The sequence below is a fragment of the Xenopus laevis genome, chromosome 1S (assembly GCF_017654675.1).
Source record: "Xenopus laevis strain J_2021 chromosome 1S, Xenopus_laevis_v10.1, whole genome shotgun sequence".
In the NCBI taxonomy this organism is placed as follows: Eukaryota; Metazoa; Chordata; class Amphibia; order Anura; family Pipidae; genus Xenopus; species Xenopus laevis.
This window is the reverse complement of record NC_054372.1, coordinates 79,074,191-79,097,130: the sequence shown is the minus strand read 5'-3', so window position 1 is coordinate 79,097,130 and position 22,940 is coordinate 79,074,191. Positions and strand designations below refer to the sequence as shown.

At 39.0% G+C, this 22,940-nt stretch overlaps 1 protein-coding gene across 3 annotated transcripts in view; it reads left to right on the top strand.

The window, feature by feature from the left end:
• The window catches only part of uhrf1.S (ubiquitin-like with PHD and ring finger domains 1 S homeolog), a 151,492-nt gene that overhangs the window by 78,677 nt on the left and 49,875 nt on the right, over positions 1-22,940 (top strand). For all 3 annotated transcript variants that reach the window (XM_018236363.2, XM_041574997.1, NM_001135764.1), the window contains 2 exon segments: positions 15,369-15,476; positions 21,768-21,872. In XM_018236363.2, the coding sequence (XP_018091852.1) occupies positions 15,369-15,476; positions 21,768-21,872 (213 nt within the window).

Here is a 22,940-nt window from a genome sequence, read left to right as displayed (position 1 = left end):
CTCAATAGACTTTATTGAAAAGTTTACCATTAGATTTACAAATCTAGTTGCATTAAGTTTGATTTACACATACAATACATTTTAACCATTGGTATAACAAGGCATTGTGTACAGTGATTCATATCAAGCTTCCTTCAACCACACTTAGCTTAACTGACTTCCCCTTTTCCCTGTGTTCATTGTCAGTTATCATCCCTTGTCTCCTTTACCCATGTAGCTTCAACTTTGGGGTAAAATTATGTTGCATTGGGTTGCAATGAGTTATTCCAGTGTCGCCAGATTTTGATATACTTAAGCATTTGTCCTCTCTTGATCAGTATAAACTATAAAAGGTTTGACAAGTTTTCCATTCCTGAAAAGAGGGTGGAGTTGGGTTTTTCCGGTGTAGAGTGAGCAATTGCCTTGCTTTGGTGATGAACTGATTTGGATGTATATCCAGCGTATCACTGGGATCTATTGTAAGTAAACTGTTTCTGGCATCCCCCTCCCTCAATTCTGAAATAGTTAGGTTAATCAAAGGGTTATGTCCTTCCAATATTGTGTAACCTATGGACACCCCCACATTGTGTGAAGTGTAGCTGTTTCTCCTTTGCACCTGGGACATAAGGAAGAAGGCAGTATTTCAATAGCATGTAATCTCTGTATCGTATAGTAAGCTCTGTATATGAAGTACAGCTGAAGTAGACTATGCCTACTTCCTTAGGAGTCTTTAACACCCATTCCCACTGGTCGTCCGATATTGATCCCAGGTCTGAAATAATGCTGCAGCTGTTACTTCAGATGGCAACAGCTGGGGGCACATTTACTTTGAGTGAAGGAATAGAATAAAAAAAACTTTGCATTTCGAATGATTTTTTTGGCTACTTCGACCATCGAATTGGTTACTTCGACTACGACTTCGAAACGAACGATTCAAACTAAAAATCGTTAGACTATTCGACCATTCGATAGTCGTAGTACTGTCTCTTTAAAAAAAAACTTCGACCCCCTACTTCAGGGGTGCAATGTTGGCCTATGGGGAAGGTCCCCATAGGCTTTCTAAAAAATTTCTGGTCGAAGAAAGGCGTTTGATGGATTAAAATCCTTCGAATTCGATTTTTCGTTCGATATTCGAAGTCGAAGGATTTAACTTCGACAGTCGAATAGTGAGGGTTAATTAACCCTCGATATTCAACCCTAAGTAAATGTGCCCCCTGGTGTTGGAACAAATATTGGTGTTGATGGTAAGATCCAGCTTTATATCAGGAGGAAAACATTTTTTACTTCCTTGTTTCGTGACAAAATGTCACGCGATTTCCCTCCCCACCCCTAGCTTGCATATGCAAATTAGGATTCAGTTCGGCTGGGTAGAAGGATTTGGCCAAATCAGAATCGTGCTGAAAAAGGCCAAATCCCGAACCGAATTCTGGATTCGGTGCATTCCTAGTATCAGTCCAGTGGGTTGGGTTCTGGTTCTACACAACTGCTGTATTTGACAGGTGACGCAACACCATGGTGTCCAATCCTTGAGATATATATATATATATATATATATATATATATATATATATATATATATATATATATATTATATATATATATATATATATATATATATATATATATATATATATATATATATATATATATATATATATATAATTTTTTTTTATCCACTGATTCTTGTTCATATGGCAGTTCAGTGGCCTTGGCAGGAGATACAGTTTTTGGTAGATAGTAGAGTTTTCTGGCAATTTAGCAAGTTAAAAAAAAAGTTTCTCTTCCTGACATTTGCAGAACACTCTTTCAAAATCTTGCCAAATCAAATTCTTTATCAGATTATGAAAACTTTCCCAAGACAGGCATTATAGTAAGTTACTCACTGTTCAGGCAGTTTGTTGAGCTCAGTTACAAATCTTCCTCCCTACTGTGATAACATGCAAAGAAGCTATAAGGCAAGCTAAAATTGCTATAGGAAAGGATATTGCAGCAAGCAGTAAAAAATCCAAAATTATTTTTTAAATATGTTAATAGTAAAAAAATGATGCAGGAAGGGGTGGGACCCTCACTATCAGAGGGGGGTCAGCTGGTTGATGAAAACAAAATAAAAGTGCAGATTCTGAACTCATATTTTTCATGTCTACACAAATGAGGAACCAGTAAGTGAAGGTTTCCTTCTTAAAGGGGTTGTTCACCTTCAATGTACAAATCTTATGAAACCAGTAACAACGCTCTCAATGTGTTAGAAAAACCATTTTCCATAGCAAAAAGTAAAAATGCCATTGTAAAAGCTAATTTTTATACCTATTAACTCAGTCCTTTTCCTGTCTCTCTGACCAGTTTTCTGAAGTGATGGGAGTGGCCTATTTTGAACCTGACACACCAAGAACTTCCTATATGATGACATCATCATGCCCAGGCTTTGCCCTTACTTGTTTCCAATTGGATGTTGATACTGCCCTCCTCCTAGTAATTTATTGGGTGCTTGTGAACTGTAACCGGTCACATAATTTGAATGGTCATTGGTTGATTACTCAGTTGTAATGGCAGAGGTTAACAGACGCAGCATATAAACAAACCTGCCTTGCAGCAAACAATCACACAGCCATGCAGACAAATACTGCAGAAAAGGAAGGAGCAACATTGTTCTCCCAATTCTTGCACTCTCCTTCTGCCTAGACTAAAACTGAATGGAGTGCCAAAGGGCTGCAACCTTTTCTGGGAATAAATACTGGCTTTTCTATATTTTTATCTTTTAATACCTTTGGCATTAAGCATAATGTCAGTTATTTACAAAATTGCAACAAAACCAGCACTGACTTGCTTAGAAACGTATGTAACTTACACATCTAGCAGGGACAGTAGGGTTGCACCTCACCCTTTTAAAACCAAACACATGAAATCCACAGCCTCCACAGCCTGTATTAGTGCAGGTAAAGGAGTCTCACAAGCACAGTTAACTTCTGGTATCTTTATAACATGGCAGGCAAGACTGCTTCATACTTTCTCTCAGCTTAAGAAAGGAAGACGAAACAGGAGTATGCATCATAAAAGGCAAAAAAGCAAGAATGCCCTGAACCGAAATATCTGCAGAGACGTGTTATTACAAACTTTATAGTGTACTATCTTTTTTTTTTTTTTTTTAAGGGTATGATGGAGCATGCTATGAGCAGGAATAAAGACCTTTTATTGCAATCACTACGTTCTGGCAGGCAAGGGCTTTAGTTGCCAAGAACGTACCTAGTATGTTCTGGCAGAAATAAGTGCTGATCTCTGCATCAGTGGCTTTAGCCGCCTCTGCAGAGACTTAGCAGTGCTGACAGCCCCCATGGCTACTTTTTCATCTTACTAATGTGTTTTTACCCCTAAAAACTATTTGTTTTGGCAGCCTGACTATTGGGCAATCAATTTTAGCCACTAATTATGCTGTCGGATCAGTCATTTTGTTATTTCATTGATTTACACAATTTTTGTGGTTTTATTGCAATTTTATCCTTGCATTATTTTTCCTTATGTATTTTTAGTATTGTTTTGCTGTTTGGTGCTTTGGTATAGAAAGATATATTTTACTTTGTTTGATCCGTCAGAATATGTACTTTCCAAAAATATATGGTGTTCTGGGGGCTTTTTACAGTTTGGGGGTCTTACAACACAGTGCAAAGTCGGGGTACTGTTTTCAGCAGCTGAGTTGACTAGCGTGAAAATACATATGCATGTTTTTCATTTGGGGTTCGTACACAACACAAACTTTGGCAAATCTGCATATTTGGCATCAAACTATTCATTAGACTTCTGACGACCATATTTAGGGTGATTTTTCTTTGTACGTAAAACATTGTGTGAGAAATGCGGCAAACTGCAAAATTTTTAGGCGATTTTCAGAAATGTTGTAAAAACCTTATGTTTAGAAAAGATTTGCAGTATGGTGTAGAAAGAAGTCTATTTTTGTTGGATTCGTCAGAATGTGTACTTTCCAAAAATATATGGTTTTGCCCCGGGGGTCTTTGCTGTTAGGAGGATCTTGAGGCACATAATATGAGGTCAATGGTCTGTTCACAGAAGGCGAATCGGCAGCGGAGAAAACTCAAATGCACTATTTTTATTTGGGGTCCGCACATGCCAGCTGCCTTGGTATATCTATGCATATCGGGCATCAAACTGCTCAGTAGTCCCTTGGCATCAATATTTATGGGGTTTTACAATTGTATGCAAGAAATTGGGTGAGATAAATGCGGGCAATTGCAATATTTTTAGGCGATTTTCAGATATGTAAAAACCGTTGCTTTTATCGCTAAATTTAGGAAAGGCTTGCGACTTGGTACTTTGGAGTACAAGGATATGCATACCCAATTTCGGTTCGCGGGAATGTGTACTTTCCGAAAATATATAGTTTTCTGGGGTGAACTTTTTTCTACCTTTGGCCCCCCCAAAAACTATGTAAATGTGTTGATTTTGCAGTACCTGAAATGACATCATATGGGGTGACTTCATTTTTGGGCCCCTATACATAAATTAAATTGGGTTGAAAAAAGAAAGTCCAAGTTCAACCCCTCCAAATGAAAACCCAGCATCTATACACACCCCTCCCTACTTTTAATTAAATTCTATATATCTATACTAACTATGGAGTTTAGTATCACAATAGCCTTTGATATTATGTCTGTCAAAAAATCATCCAAGCCATTCTTAAAGGCATTAACTGAATCGGCCATCACATCACCCGGCAGTGCATTCCACAACCTCACTGTCCAGACTCTGAAGAACCACCTACGTTGCTTCAAATGAAAGTTTTTTTTTTTTTTTTTTTTTTTTTTTTTCTTCTAGTGGCCTCTGGTACGGTGATCCACTTTATGGGTAAAAAGGTCCCCTGCTATTTGTCTATAATGTCCTCTAATGTACTTGTAAAGTGTAATCATGTCTCCTTTCAAGTGCCTTTTTTCCAGAGAAAACAACCCCAACCTTGACAGTCTACCCTCATAATTTGTCTTCCATTAGCTGCGTGTCTCTGCACTCTCTCCTGCTCATTTATATCCCTCTTAAGGACTGGAGTCCAAAACTGCACTGCATTCTCCAGATGTGGCCTTACTAGGCACATATAAAGAGGAATAATTGTTTTCGTCCCTTGAGTTAATGCCCTTTTTTATGCAAGACAGAACTTTATTTGCTTTAGTAGCCACAGAATGACATTTGCCCAGAATTAGAAAACGTGTTATCTACAAAGACCCCTAGATCCTTCTCATTTAAAGAAGTAAAAGTTAAAAGTAAGTAAGCTTTATCAGAAAGGTCTATATAAATACACCAACCAGTAAACCTTCAAAGTAGTGCTGCTCTGAGTCCTCTGTCAAAAGAAACACAGCATTTCTTTCCTTTTATTGTGTACACATGGGCTTCTGTATCAGACTTCCTGTTTTCAGCATAAACCTCCAGGGCTTGTGCATGCTCAGTTTGATCCTCTCCCCCTCCCTCCTCCCATCCCTGCTGTAATCTGAGCTCAGAGCAGTAAGTGAGTAGGGAGAGACTCAGGCAGGAAGTGTTGTCACACCAAGCTTAAATGGCAGCTTCTATCCTAAACAGAGACAGTGTCTAGAGCTGTTTACTCAGGTATGGTAAAGCATTCTACAGAATAAATATAGAGTTCTAGCTTGCACTATTGTGTCTAATCTGTTGGCAATAAACTGTTTGGAGCTTTCCTTCTCCTTTAAGGAAACTCCCAAATTACTGCCATTTAGTGTATAACTTGCATTTATATTTTTGCCAAAGTGCATAACCTTGCATTTATCAACATTGAACCTCATTTTCCAGTTTGCTGCCCAGTTTTCCAATTTAGACAAATCACTCTGCAAAGTGGCAGCATCCTGCATGGAACTTAGTTCTGCACAATTTAGTATCTGCAAAAATAGAAACAGTACTTTAAATGCCCACCTCCAGGTCATTAATAAACAAGTTGAAAAGCAAGGGACCTAGTACAGAGCCCTGCGGTACTCCACTAACAACACTGGTCCAATTAGAAAATGTTCAGTTTACCACCACTCTTTGTAAACTATCTTTTAACCAGTTCTCAATCCAGGTACAAATACTATGTTCCAGGCCAACGTTCCTTAATTTAACCAGTAACCTTTTGTGCGACACTGTATCAAATGCTTTAGCAAAGTCTAAGTAAATCACATCCACTGCCATCCCAGAATCGAGGTCTCTACTTACCTTCTCATAAAAAGAAATTAAGTTAGTCTGGCAAGATCTATTACGCATAAAACCATGCTGGCACAAACTCATAGTATTATGATTTGCTATGAAGTCAGTATCTTATCCTTTATTAACCCTTCGAAAAGCTTTCCTACCACTGACGTCAGACTAACTGGCCTATAGTTTTGAGGCTGAGAACGGGATCTTTTTTGAATAGAGGCACCACATTCGCAATTCGCCTCGGCACTATGCCAGATCTCAATGAATCCTGAAAAATTAAATAGAGGTTTGGCAATCAGAGCTGAGCGCGCTAATTACCCTGGGATGAATACCATCTGGCCCCAGACCTTTGTTTAACTTAACATGTTCTAGTCGCTTTTGAATTTCTTCATGTGCGAACCATGCATCATTAGTTGTATTACTAGAATTGGTACTATTAAGAAAACCTTCACTTACTGGTTCCTCATTTGTGTAGACAGATGAAAAATACAAGTTCAGAATCTGCGCTTTTATTTTGTTTTCATCAACCAGCTGACCCCCCCCTCTGATAGTAAGGGTCCCACCCCTTCCTGCTTCATTTTTTTTTTTTTTTACTATTAACATATTTAAAAAATAATTTTGGACTTTTTTTTACTGCTTGCTGCAATATCCTTTTCTATATCAATTTTAGCTTGCCTTATAGCTTCTTTGCATGATTTATTGGCCTCCTTATACCTTATAAATGATTTGGCTGTCCCAGCTAACTTGAAAGCCTTAAAAGCGCGTATTTTCTTACCCACCTCAACACCAATGCTTCTATTGAACCAAAAAGGTTTGGCTTTGCTTACTTACAAGTCGAATATACTGACAAGTATATTTATTAAGCAGCATTTTAAAGACTTCCTATTTTTGTTCTGTGTTTAACCCTGTGAAAAGCATTTCCCACTTAATATGTTGCAGAGATGCCCTTATACTGTCAAAGTTTGCACGTCTGAAATTGTTACTCCCTTATAGAATTGCTTCTGCAACAGAATCTCAAAGGAGACCATGTTATGATCACTATTCCCTAAATGCTCACCCACACAAATGTTCGAGAGGAGTTCAGTATTGTTAGTTATTACAAGGTCCAAAAGAGTTATTCCTAGTAGGTTCTTGAACGAGCTGGAATAAAAAGTTGTCATTAAGCATATTTACAAACCTACTAGCTTTTTCTCTCTTGGCAACCCCATTACCCCAGTCAATGTCTGGATAATTGAAGTCACCCATAGCAACAACTTGACCCAGCTGTGAAGCTGCTTGTATCTGCAAGAGTAGCTGGGCTTCATACTAGACACTTGTACGAGGTGGTTTATATCATACACCAATGATAATTCTTTTTGTTAACTTTTGCCCAGTCAAACTCTACACAGAGTGATTTTACACCCTCACCAGTGTCGGCTATTGGTATTTCTTTAGCGCATGGCTTTAATTCAGGCTTTACATACAAACACACTCCACCCTTTTTAATCCCTCTTAAAAAGGGTGTAACCATTTTAAATTCACAATCCAATCACCTATTTCATCCCACCAGGTCTCAGTGATACCAATTATATCATAATTTTTAGAGCATGCAATTCTAGGTCTCCCATTTTACCTGACAAACTCCGTGCATTTGCCAGCATACAGAGGAGGTTACTACTTTTACTTTTAGTGGAGAATTGTATAACAATTATATGTTAAGTTAGTATGATTCTGTTTTCCTTGTAACAGAGGGACTTCCTTAGCTGGTAAACTGTATGCCCCCTCACTCCTCCCCACTGCCCCGTCTACCCTAGCTTCCCCATAATTCTTTATCTCACCCCCCCTTGCCTAGTTTAAACACTCCTCCAACCTCTTAGCCATTCTTTTCCCTAGCACCGTGGACCCATTTCCATTGAGGTGCAAACTGTCACGACTGTATAGGTTGTACCCCAAGGAAAAATCAGCCCAGTGCTCTAGGAACCCAAACCCTTCCTTCCTACACCAAGACTTGAGCCCCACGCATTTAGCTCCCTAAACTCCCGCTGTTTTCCTAAACTTGCACGTGGCACGGGCAAAATTTCAGAAAAGATGACATTGGAAGACCTTTCCTTGATCTTAGAGCCTAGATCCCTGAAATCAATCTTTAAGGTCTTCTTCCATATATTTTGTCACTAAGACAGCTGGGTCATGCCCAGCCCCACCCTATAATTTGTCTATCCGATCAACCACATGCTGAACCCTGGCACCAGGTAGACTGCAAACTGTTCGGTTGTAGCGATCTAGACGACAAATTACCCTATCCACTTTCCTAATAGAGTCCCCTACAACCACAATCTGCTTAGGCCTGACTACTCTCCTCCCCACTACTACTAGAGAAACTGGTCTTCCGGCTGTTAGAGAAATCAGCCCATCTAGAATTGCCAATCCAGAGTTCATACGCCCATAATCTATATGCCACGTGGTTTGGTACACCTATACATATTGGGCATCAAACTGTTCAGGGACCCCAGACTTTCATATTTGGGGTGATTTATATTGATACATAATAGTATGTTGGAAATACGATGTTGCAGGCTGGAAGTTTTGAGGTGATTTTAGAAAATGGCACCAAAATTGCCAAATTTAGGAAGGGTTTGCGGCTTGGTGCTTTGGAGTAGAAAGACATGCATACCCAACTTGGATTCGGGGGAATGTGTACTTTCCGAAAATATATGGTTTTCTGGGGTGAACGTACTTTTCTCTAACTTTGCCCCCCCCCAACTATGTAAATGTGTTGATTTTGCAGTATCTGGAATTACAGAACTGATGGTTCAAATGAGGTACACCTATACATATTGGGCATCAAACTGTTCAGTTGACCCTAGGCTTTCATATTTGGGGTGTTTTACATTGATACCTAATGTGTGGGAGATATGATGCTGTAGAGTGGAAGCTTTGAGGTCATTTTTCAAAAAATTCACCAATTTCTATAAAACATAACTTTAGGAAACAATTGCAACTTGGTAGTGTGGAGTACAAAGATATATTTACCCATTTTTGATTCACCAGAAACTGTTTTAATAATGGGTAGTTTTCTAGGGTAAACCTATTGTTAGGGGAATGTTTTTACCTTGAAATCAGAAGTATGCCGTTTGGGGAGCGGTGCTTTGGAAATGTGGTAGTGTTCCGCTTGTAGATTTTGATCTATACATAAGAAATCTCCATAAAACTATTTGGTATTACCGTGTTCAGGAGACATAGACCTTTCCAAATCGGCTGTGTTCTCGTACATAAAGTGATGTTTCTGATATGTGATTGTTTGTGAAACATGATTTTTTTTTTTTTCATTTTATTAGACACTTAGAATCCTATATTTTTTTACATAAGTAGAATTACACCAAAATTCTTGCATATTTTGAAAGTTCGGGTTGTCCTGAAAAAAACAATATATTGTTTTCCTGGGTAAACTAAAAGACCGCCCCAGGAAAGGCCCTTAAAGTGAAAGAGTGCAAAATATCTAGAAACTGCTTGGCAGTAATGTTCGCATCTAGGACAAAACAGCTGGCAGGGAAAGGGTTAAATTCACCTTTCTCTTCTGCAACAAGGAGTGCTGCATTGTTTTCTATAAGACTTATAAATTGGCCAAAAAACACATTACATGTGTGTAGGTTAATTAGATGGGAATTCTGAATCCATAATGCATAATTGTATTTGTACTCCAAGCTAACTGCAAAGCTACACTAAAGGCAGCAGTGTTTGAGATTTCTGAAATTTGCCTAAAAATATTGCAATTTGCAGCGTTTATATCACCCAACTTCTTATACGGTTGGAAACCACCCTATATACAGTGTTCAGAATACACTCAAATGCGTTGGGAACACAATGTTTTATTCCAACTCAAAACATGACGAAAAAATTATAAAATTTGTGTTGTTCCTTTACAGAAAGTGAAGAAAAGAGAATATTGGCTGTTACTAAAAATTGCTTTCTGGATTCTTTATAAACTCTGATTAACTGTATAAACTGAAAAAATGGTTTGAGATTTTTTCCTTTGAATCTCTGAACTATGTAGTTTTAGAATTGCTTGAATTGACCAACTTCTGGCACCTGTTACTTTCCACAATTGTTTGCATTTCTTGGTTTTGCCACAGAAACAGCATTTTTTGTCACCCTATAGGTTTTCTGTTTAAGGTCCTGGGATTGGACTGGCCACTCCATAACGTCAATCTTGTTGGTCTGGAGCCAATACATTGCTGGTTTACTGGTGTGTTTGAGCTTTTCCTCTTTGGCATATGGCAACATGACCTCCAAGTATTTTGAGGTGTTGAAACTGATCCATGGTATACAATAATTAGGCCCAACATCATCGTATGAGAAAGATCCCCATATCATGATGCATGCACCACAATACATCGTCTTCAGTTTACTGTGGCTTGAATTCAGTGTTTGGGGGTGATCTGACAAATGGTCTACTGCCCCAGACCCAAAAAGAACAATCTTTCATCAGCCCAAAAAAACCAAGTTGCGCCATTTCTCTTTAGGCCAGTCAATGTGTTTTTTGGCAAACTAACCTTTTCAACAATGGGACTTTGTGGCGCCATCTTGCCAATAGCTTAGCTTCGCATTGGAATTTTAATGAAGAAATTTCTCAATCCTGTGTAATACTGTTCTTAAATTTGTATGTTGCTCAAATTTGTGAACCCAGTTGCCCTGGAGTCCAGTGCCTTGTAATGTACATTGTTCGAATTGTAACCATGCTCTTAACTTTAGATCTTATTGATCTTCATAGAGCATTAGCGGAGTTTTGCCTATTCTATCCATTTGAAAGGTAGTTTTGCTTTTTCCTCCACGTCATTCTGGTTTTGGTCAGACAGCATCTGATTTTATTTCAGTGGATGAAGATGCAGCATGCATTGTTCCCATCTGACAGTTGTGTTGGATAGAAAATTTTTAATGAAGTTGAGTTATTTTTCTTGTATACGTCCTATTTTATTTTCACCCATGCTTTACCAATGGCTTAAATATCTCCTGTGAGCCAATGGACACAACCTCCAACCAATATGTTAAAAATGTAGCCCCGCCCCACTCTCCAGTATAGCTGTTTTATCCCCCCAAGCTATAACATTTTTAAACTAACAATTTTTTTTTTTTAAATTTATGTTCCTTTTAAACATTAAGATTACATGCTCAGCATAATTTGTTTTCTGGTCACCTGCTATGGCAACAATCACCAACAATATTCCCATCCAAGTGGACAGCTCTTAAGCTTTAGTTGTATTCAATTTAGGTCGCACTCACTTATCTGCAGCTTTGTTCACAGGTGCACTTTTCCCATGTGTCCTTCCACACGTATAAGTACTTGTTAGGAATTCAAATGGGTAGCACTCCGAATACAAGAAAGCCTTTATTTTTCACATGCAGGGCAACAGCAGAGCAACGTTTCGAACCCACCTGGCTCTTTATCAAGCTAATTAACATATGTATATTTCCTCCTTTTATCTTACTGCAGCATAGCACCATCTAGTGTTGCTTTAACATTGGTACATAAAGAGATAAAGAAACAATGTTTAACAAACGATACAAAGCTCCACTTATCTTGTTACAATGTTCCATTTTCTATGTGGCCAATTGTATCGACACAAATACTGTGGAAAAAAAAGAGAATAAAACCATGTTAAAATCAATAAGTTACCTAAAAACAGGAACCAAGTCATATTCCATGTTCAATCCATTTGGTGACAGGCTATCCAGTTCCCGAATCCACCAGGCTTCTCTCTAAAGTAATTTTTTTGAAAGGTCACCACCCCTTCTCATCCTTTGAACTGCCTCTACTATATGAAATTTTAGCTGGTGTACAGCATGTCCCATTTCTGCAAAATGCTGTGCCACTGGTTGTTCCATTCTTTTAGTCTTAATGGCTGATTTATGTTCCCTAATCCTATCTCTGACCATACGTGATGTCTGTCCGACATATACCAGGCCACATGGGCATTTAATTACATATACTACAAACGTAGTCGTACACATAAATTGGCCAGAGATAGGAATAGGGACCCCATTTCTTGGTAAATCGCCACCTTTTTGGACATTGCAACAGTTGCACATGCAGCACGGGAAGGTTCCCTTTTTCACTGGGCGTAACACTGATTGTTTACATTTTATTTCTGAACCAACATCCGCTTTTACTAGCATAGACCCAATGGTCCGTGCTTTTTTTAAAGGACATGACTGGTGGATTTTGGAAACTGGGTATTTCGCCTAGATTTGTTTGTAAAATGCTCCAATGTTTTAGTATTTTTCTAATCTGGTCACTGAATGTATTAAAGGTTGACACAAAAGGAATCCTGGGAGTCTCTTGTTTTACTGATTTAGTTAATAAGCTCTTTCTATCCACTTGTTCCATCTTTCCTCTCTGACTTTCTATCGCCTTCCTAGGATATTTTCTACTAATTGTCATTTCCTCCATTCTCACTTGTGCAAGTCCTTCATCTGACACTATCCTTTTTACCTGAGCTGATTGAGATTTGGGTAATGAATTTTTTTGTCTGGAGGGGATGAAAGGAGGAAAAGTGGAGGAGTATTTCTATAGTCTCCTTCGTAAATAGATCAGTTTGCAGCTTATCAGCCACATATACTCTTGTATCCAGGAAAGCTATCTCCTTTGGATCAGCATGGATTGTGAACTTGATGTGACATACTGAATTAATCTCCCAAAAGAATTGATCAAGAGATGAACATGGCCCCCTCCATAGCATAAAGACATTATCAATGTAGCGTAGCCACTTTAGACAATATTTTTTAAACCACCAGTTTGTAAAGAAATTTTTCTTCATATTTTCCCATATAGATATTTGCATAGGAGGGCGCCACGTTCGACCCCATGGCTGTACCCCTAATCTGCAGAAAAAATTCATCCATAATCATGAAGTAATTCCATCGTAGGATGACCAAGACAATTGAGTACAAAATTTTTTTGGGCCCCATCAAGGGTCTCCTCTTGTTCCAAATACATACGGACTGCCTCCACACCCCCATCATGTGGGATGGAGGTGTAGAGGCTCTCCACATCCAATGTGACCAACCAGATCTCATCACTAGGCAAATCAATTAATGCCACTAGTGTCCTGTACATATGAGGTCTGTATGGTCACATGGTCTGATGACTGCATCCACAAATCTCTCTAAGGGGGTAAATATTGAATCTATACCAGCCACTATTGGCCTGTCTGGTGGCCGGTTCAAATTCTTGTGAATTTTAGGCAGGACATAGAACATAGGAGTCACTGGTTTATCCTGTATTAGATATCCTGCCAGATCTCCATCAATCACTTCTGGACCAGACTCTAATGCATATGAAAAGCCTTTACTTAATACCTTTAGTTCATCTGGGTCCAATTCCACTCCTGTGATGTTCACCACCGTTGCGGTCTGTTTCTTTGATTTTTTTTGCCCTCCTGCCTCCTCTCCGCTTACGTCGCTTGTATTCAGGGAGCTGGATAAAAAAAAGCAGTTGTCGGTACGGTTTGACGCTTGCCTTCTTTATCTCACAGGCTCCTCTGCCGGCCGTTCTCCACTCTCATCCTGCGACTGCGGCCATATTCACGCCCCATAGGCTGTCTCTGCTCTTGTGTAGTGCGCCATTTATAAATCTTACTGGAGCTGTAATCCTCCATCATGGCGAAACTTCTCGCGCTTGCGGATCTCAAGATGGCCCGGAATGCAGCAAGGGAGTCCGTCAACTTTAAGTCCCTCTGACACCTCGCGCTCTGCATATTGGTTCCGCATTTTCTGTTCCTTCTCTGTAATCCGTGCCTACACACCAGGTACTTCTTTCTGGATTTGCTTAAGCTTTAGCCCCATCCCACTCGGTCTACAATGTCATTGAGCCAGAGGTATATTAACCCATTGGTGAATGCTGCCATGGTCAGTGACTAGGAAAGAAATTATAGTAAGTAGGTAATGTTAGGGAATAATCCAAAAACCGGAGATCACCGAGGTAAAAGGGTTAATCCAAGTTTATTATTTATATAATAAACATACACGAGCTCCGTGGGTTCTGATACACAAGTTGGTCAGAACTAAGAAACAAAAGATTGACCACACATTATATACCCTCTAGTGGGGAACTTCATGGGAATGGTATGTGAAAGGAGTAAGGAAGGGAGTATAGGGAGTGATGAGGAGTACAAGTCAGTGTGATTAGCTAGTTATGTGAAAATGAAGGGAGTACCACTATGTGTGAGCTTCAAAGCTATTGCACCTTGTTACTGGAAACCAAAACATAACAGAATAGTGATAAGAACCTTCTCAGCAGATGCTACACATAACCTTGAACAGTTTCTAGAAGGGCCTCATGGGCACTTAGAAACTGTTCACTCCATTAAGGGGGACCAAGCAGGGCCTGCAAGATTTTCCTCTACAGTAACTGTTTTTGTTCTCCAAAATGAGATTTGTCTTAATATCGGAATATGTTCAGCACACGCCCTATTTATTGCGCTTATCCTAAACAAGGGGGATACTATTTTGCTTTCCTGTTTTAGAACTCTGAGCTTACATAACTCTGCTAGATTCTTTATTTTAAAAAACTCTAAGGAGCAGATTTATCAAGGGTTGAGAATTCAAACTTTTGAATTTTTTTTAGAAGTCAAGTTCGACTAGGGAGTTATTCAAATTCGATTGCAAGGTTTTTTTAAAAAAAAATTGAATTTCGATTTTCAAAATGTATTATACTCTGGCCCTTTAAGAACTCTAATTAGACTATTCACTGCCGAATTCCTGTTAAATCCATGGGAGAGGTCCAGGGATTAATTTTGAGTTGTTTGTATCCTGACATTACGAGAATGAACTCGTTTTTGAACTTTGAATCAAATTCAATTCGAGTTTTCAGGTTCATTCCATGCATCAGTTTTTATAAAATTAGATTTTTTTTTTTTTTTTTATTCTGTTAAAATTTCGAATTTATGGGAGTTTAGTTGAATTTTTAAAAACTCGCATGAATTCGAAATTCATCCTTTAATAAATGTGCCTTTAAGTATGTGCAGCACAAGCCCTATTTATTGATCAGATGTTTAACTAGGAGGTAAAATGGAGAATAGAATCCCCATTTTGTGTTTTTTTCAGGGGGTCAGAAAAATTTAAAAACCATGGAAATCTATAATTCTTTATATACACAGTACAAGGTGTAAAATGAGAAAAAACTTAAAATCAGGGTATGTAAAACTGAGGTTTCACTGTATTTTACTTTGCAGGGAATGGCATGTGTAGGACGCTCGCGAGAATGCACAATTGTTCCATCTAATCATTATGGTCCGATCCCTGGAGTACCTGTTGGAACACTGTGGAAATTTAGAGTCCAAGTAAGAATTTTACTTATTTTTGTTCCCTTGTGTCTGTAGTAAACAATGTTTGTGTTTTGCACTCCAATTTGTATTTGTATTTTTTTTTAAATGCCATAGTATATACAAATTACTTTTTTATATGTATGTGTATATATGTTTATTACAGAAAAAAAGGAAACCATTAAATAAAAAAAATCTTGGTTTTTTTATTGTAATGTACTCTATATGGGAGATGGCCTTCCTGTGATTTGGAGCTTTCTGGATAACAGATCCAATAATGTATCAGCAAAGTTAGAAACTGTGCATTCAATGCCCACCTCCCGATTGAGCCAAGGACAAAACCCTGTGGTACACCATTAACACTTGTTCAATTAGAAATATTTCCATTTGCCACCACATTTTGTAACTTGTAAAAGTATCCTTTATTACCCCTTCCAAAATCTTTCCTACCACCGATGACAAACAGGCCTATAGTTTAAGCTGAGAACGAAATTCTCATAGATTTGAGAAATTGCATAGCAGCACCATATTAGCAGTTCACTGGTCTCTTGCCAGGCCTCAAAGAATCCTGAAAAATTAAGAAATAGGTTTGCTAATCAGAGCTAAGCTTGTTTAATATCCTGGCATGAATACCATCTGGTCCTGACCTTTGTTTAAACTGCACATGCAGTTGATTTTTTTTTTTTTAAACTTTCACTGCCAGCCGATTTGCCCTAAGTGCAAACATCTACTGCCAAGCAGTTTTTAGACATTGCACTCATTACGTTTACTTAGGATTTTTGACAAGAAAACCTACATGAAGTAGGACACATACATTTTTTCAGTAATTAATTGGGCTTGAACACAAACAAAATGTTGTACTTTTTCTGGAGATATAACACAAATTGAGTGAAATATGTGAAAAAAGTGAAATAAATTCTTTTTTTAAAGAATTACATTTACTGACAAATGTTAGTTTGTTAAAGCCCCGATTCTGCTGAATTCAACTATACCAGATATGTATTGGTATCCCACTTTTCCTGTCCACAACACACCCCAATATTTAAACAGCATTTTGTACAATTTTACATTGGAACACAACAGATAAGGGCATTCCATCTATAGGTAAATGTGGCATATCGAACAATAGAAGTGAAATACCCCCATAAGTTAAGATATTTTTAGAAACTGCATACCTCTAGGTTTTTAGCTGTGGTGTACTTTGTGCTCTAAATGTAGCTGCTCTCATACAGATCACCCTAAAACGCAACAATATTTTTGGGGGGAAACCATCAGTTGTGTTGGGTGCACCTAAAGATGCAGCCTCCAAACACCCCAAAACAGGGTCAATACACTGGCAAATTCAGCTGGAAAGTTTGGGGTTGCACATCTTTCAGTTCTTCAGTCTAAACAGCGCCTTACCTGTAAAATACACCCCACAAAATATATATTCCTTTAAAGTGCACACCTGCAGCTGTTCAGTGGCGCCATACTTGCTTTCCTACATGCAGATCTGTGGGTGCAGCTCTCGATCGAAATTTGCAGTTTGACCTGAAATTAAAAAAAAAGTTCCAAAGTTAGATTTCTCCCCAAAATTGCCATGCCAACTAAAAAGACCTGCTACTTATCAAGGTACAACTTGTCCTGAACAAAACAATACCCCACATTTATGGGTGCAGCTAAAGACACCGCAACCAAACACCCTACAGGTGCAATAGCTAAATTTGGTGCTACTTTCTAAGTGCACAACTTATATTTTCAGTCTCAACAACCCCCTTACCTGTAAAATATCCCAATAAACTGTATGTTCATTGAAAGTGCACACTTGCAGCTATTCAGCAGCACCACCCTTGCTTTCCTGCATGGAGAATTGTGGACACAGTTTAGTGAAGCATCTTTGGACCCTTTTGTTTCATCTGTACTTTTCGGAATCCTTGGTCAAAGCTGCTTTTTTTTATTTTTATTTTTTTTTATAACTTTTAGAACACCAAATATAAAATCTGCACAATTATGAAGAAAAACACTTGCCATCATATACATCGGGATTACAGATGCCTTCGGTAACTGCACTAAAAGGGAGCATTTGAAATGCCAACAATAAACTTGTCATTAGCTAAACAACTTATGTCTAAAGTCTAATCACTCTCCCAGTTAGTCACCTAGCACCTCAATAGGCTATACCACCCCATAATGCCAATGCGGCATGCCAACCACAATTCTGCAAAAAAGCTGAACGCCTACACAAGAAAAAAATAAATATTACCCAGAAATAAAGAATCTGCACTGAAAGCGGAGCTATTGGGTTTTCAGTTGTCAAGTGCCATGTTTCTCTCCAACCATCTCGGCTATGCATTCGCTACAGTACTAACTACTATCCATAATAAAGACAAAATAGACACAGCCTAAACTTTTGAAATGCGAACCATACAAACCATAACTTTCTTTGCCCAACTGCAAACAAAAACCCTGAACATGCAAAGATCACTTTACAAAAATCCAAAGCCCAATACCAGAATTACAGGGAGACCTAATACTAGTAAAATCTGAAATGTTGCTCAGAAATACCAATACTTGGGAACTGCACTCACAGGGGAGCTTATGAGGTGTCGGTAATAAAAAAAAAAAGTTTGTGGCATCGGAGACTAAATCAGCAGGCAAGATGAAATCTGTCATCACGCACCACACATTTTTAGGCGCCCTTGTCCTTCATCTGACTCCTCATCTGGCTACACCCCCTAGTGCTAGCTATTACATGTTAGGTAAAAATACTAAATTAACCACAACATAAAATGCTAGGATTGCTCTGAATATAAATTTTGCCCAAAGCGGGATGCCAATTCTTACAATAAAGTCAATCGGTACACAAAAATCTACACAACCATCTACAACATTTTCAGTAGTGCAGCTGTGTGGTATATTTCAACAGGGTTTGAATCATAACTCGGGGTTTGCGAGCGCACTTTGGTCAATAGTACTGTGTATCTCGTCTAATACCCTTTTTGCGGCACACCTTGCAGGCTTATAGGGCTCTATACCCCACCAATCGGGCCACATTGTCACTGGCAGGCATCTCAGGCACTGCCTCCTTTACACCACCAAACCGGGCAGGGATTGTCTGAAACTGGTACTTTATTATGACCATTTGGGGCCTGGTACTGCTGCCTTCTAGACAACATAGGAATTTGGAAGGGCCATTTAGAGTATATGACAACTTTCTTGTACCAGGTCTTTGTTTTTCGGGTGGCATCGTAATAATGTTGGTTGGTCTGTTCTGTCATCACCCATGTACTTACTGTACTCCTTGCAACAGAGAGGCTTAGATTTTGGGGGCCTTCCAGCTCTGTATGCCACTGACTCGTCGTGGATTGTTGTCAGCATGAAAACATATATTTTTTTTTATCAAAATATTTGATGGCAAGGAGCTCATCATTTCTTAGGCAATACATTTCTCCACAGATCATTAGTGGGTACAGCTGTAGAATTGTCGTAATGCAGAAACCGGAGCAATACTGGATCCTGCTTATCGTGGCAGAAAATCCAGGAATGGATAGCACGTTAGTTGTATCCCAGTAGGACTGGCCCCACGCAGGCTCTCCTCCAGTTGCAGCATGACCCCCATCACCCTCTTCCTGATGCTCAAACTCCTGCTCAACCAGATCATGCACATTCTCAAGCTCCATGAGCTCCTCAAGGACAGTAACCATGCTACTACTACCAGGTGACTCATCAGTAGAGTCACTTTCTGAATTAGGGGGCACATACTCCGAATTTGAGTCACTAAACTCCTCTGAGCTAGAGGCCATGCATAGGGCAGCAGCCTCTTCAACAGTATAAAACCTTTTTACCATGTTGCCAACAATATATGTCCCCTAATTCAAAGAACAATCCAGGACAGTGATAAACAGAAAATGTAAAGTTTTCACTGCCAGAAAATGTTAACCGCTGAATCACTCTATGCAAAACTTGTAACTACTGCAACACAGGCAAGGCACAGACTTGAGAAAAAAAAAAACTGAAGAAATAAATCAGGCCAAGAAAAAAACTGAACCCAGCCCCCTGAACTCTCAAACTTCCTGGAACTCTCAAAACAACCAAGCCCCTGAACGTTCAAACTCCCTGGAACTTTCTGAAACATAGGCTAACCCCCTGAACGCTCAAACTCACAGGAACAAAAAAACATAGAGCACTATGTAAAGAACTCGCAATCAATACCAAATACAATAATTCAGTCACCAACTACTAATGAATATTGGTCAAAATAGCTGATTACTAGTGACAGTAAGGAGCAGTTAGGGATCAAGTATTGATCAACTACTGAACAATTACCGAAAAGAGTAAAATGAACTGCAACAATGGAAAATTAAAATGCAGTTAGCTGATCATACTGTAAATAACCTGTAATCAAATAAACACAAAACTGAAAATGCAAAGTACAAGCAAGTACAAAGCAGAACCTGTATTCAACCGCAAAGCAGAAAATGCAGTAAAATGCTAGAAATCAAGAAAAAAACAAAACTGATCAGAAATACAAAACTGAAAATGCAAGTACCAAAAAGCAACACTAATAATACAATAAAACAATGGAAATCTAATAAAACCACAAAATCTAGAAAGAATCTGTAATCTGCAACACAAAACAAAGCCTAATTATAAAACTGCCTAACACAAGCAATAAAATATAATTAACAGTAATGCAGAATAGAATATGATTAAAATCACTGAAAATAGAATAATGCCAATAAAATGAATTGGACAAAATGATGATGGAAAATTATCAAACAGGGCAAATAAGCAGGTTTTAGGGCAAGAACAATGAAATAATGGAAAAAACAAACGTAAAGGCAAAGTAAAATTGTGTGTAGGAGCACACTTGCAAAGTGTATGTACAGTATGAGTATAGGTGTGAGCAAAAAAGTGTAAATAAATAAAGGTGTGTAATAGGTGCAAAAGTGTTACCTGGTGGCAGGCACAGCAGTTCTCACAGGCACAGACAGCAGGAGAGTTGCAGCAGGGAGGCTCCAACGTTGTTCACGTGCAGCACAGAAGAGGGGGCGTGGCGCTGGGGGGGCTGGATTTAAATTCCCCCGCAGCAGGCACGTCCTAGTGACATTGCTGCGACTTTGCAGTCATCGCAGGGCCAATCAGCATATGTGCTTTGCAGGCAAAGGGTTAAGCTACAAAACATGTTGAGATTCCAGAAATATTAAATTCTTTACATTATTTAAAAATGTTTGGCCCTAGCAAACAAAACTACACTGGTTTGAGTTTTGAGCACAGTTTGTTTCAGGGAATCCATCAGTGCCTGTTCAATGGGGCAGTCCCAAAAGAGGTGCCTCATTTTCCTCATTGATGGTGCACAGTGAGCAATGCCTGTGCCTGCATGGGTTACAAGTATTCATGAAATTTCTAGAAAATCTGCCTTGACATGCCTTCAAGGTCCTTATGCTTGTTGGTAAGCATGCAGGAAAATAGATTTTCCCCAGAGTCTTGTAGTGGCAACAGAGAGCCATGGAATAGACTCTGTAGTGTCTTTGGCTCTGAACTTGTGGCTTGTCCTTGGTTGCAGACTCAAATCCTCTACATTTTGTAACATCCAGGTGAAACCAAGGAGTGTGCTTGTAAGGGTAGATGCTATCTCACCTCAGTGTTCCATTACCTTTTCATTTTGGAGCCCCATAGCAAACCAAATACTGTTTCTGTAATGGCTCTGTAGGCAGAGGTGGCCAATTCTGGGCCATATACTATAGCAGCATTCTAGGGGTTTGGTGAGCAACCTGTTGCTCATGAGCCACTAGTTGGGGATCATTGGCCTAGATGATGTTGGCGCTCGCTTAAATAAAATAACTGGCTTTGATGGAAATCCTGTTCTACTGCGCGCAGTGTTTTCCAGAGCCAGTTCTTTTGTTAGCTTTTGTTTAGGCAGGAGCTGGTTAACAGAGCTCTAAAACCTCTACTATGAAAGGACCCCTTAAATGTATTAGACCTTACCTGTCTTATCAAAATCTGACCTAGACCTCTGCATTAAGCACAGTCCACGAACTTCAGGAAATGTATTTGTTTATTTGACTTGTACCTTAGCTTGCTGACACGTAGAAGGTATTTGCTTGTTAAATTAAAGGTTACCTAAGATTCCCCAAGATAGAATCCCTTAATGCATTTTTATAATTTGCTCTCTAAGGGTGTCAGCTGATGTGTACCCTACCTTTTGGTGGTAAGCCTTCTGCTGTTAAAATCTAATTTTGTGTAAGGTCAGTGTGTTTGTAAAATGTAACTTTACTCCAACTGTACAAGTGAGTTTGTAAAATCTGATGTTAATCTTCAACTGCACAGGTAAGCGAATCTGGAGTCCACAGGCCGCATGTGGCTGGCATACATGGAAGAAGCAATGATGGCTCATATTCTTTAGTGCTGGCTGGAGGCTATGAAGATGATGTGGTGAGTTGAATGCTTTTCTTTTTTAAATGTGCTGTAGCGTTTGGCAATAAGACCAATTTAAATTGGTCAATATCTGCTTCTGTTCAAATTCAAGCAAACCAGCTTTCAAAATCTGCAATATTTGCTGCAGATGAATACATTCTAAAGTGCAAAATTGTATTCCAACTTTGTTTCTCAATTGTCCCTAGGCTGCACAGGTACTTTACTGTTAATGTTTGTTTCACTTTAGGAGGCAGGAGGACGGGGAAAAAAAAAACATAGGACTGCTCTCCTCCCAACATTAGCCTACTTTGAACATTTACATGATCAACAGCTCTTTAAACTTGTCATTGCTGCTGCATATGGTTCCTGAACACTTGCTGTTTGGACACAGGAAGCCACGACTACTGCTTTGGATGGCGACTTTGATCATCCAGCAAAGATGCCTAATGCAGTCCTCTTATTTCTTTTTACCTTGAATATTCACCTCCTGGCCACGTCTTCAGCTTTAGCTGTCTTTTTTTTTTTTTATAAGCTGGGTTGTCACGGTCTAGTTGCTCTCCTCTGTGCAAGCACCACCCTATTTGGAATTAAATTTGAGTCAATTTAAATACATTCTAAGATTAGGGGGTTAAAAGTAACTTCTGCCCCAAAATTATAAAGCCCCTTCAAATACATAGCACTCCTTTTGACCCTCTTGCAGAATACTAGGGTTTTTGTGGTTCCAGGAAAACATTGAACTCCCAGAGACCATCACAGACCAGCAAGAATTCTGAAGACTCCTCCCCTTTTCTATCACAGGAGATGCTGGGAAGATATCTTTGCCATTACAAAAATGCCTGGCTTTCTCCTACCTCAGACAAACGAGTCCACAGTTTAATAACCCTCCCCTACCAGATTCATAAGAGCCAGAATCCCAACCAACAGATCAAAACTGAAGTACCTATTGCTGTCCAGGAAATGTGCAAGAAGGTCAGCAGTCCCGTCCCTCTAATTCTTGGTTGGTATTGGTTACAATAAGAACAGCTACGGAAAAAGTCTCCATATTCAAAATGGAGTCACATTCCTATACATCCAAAACAAATGTTT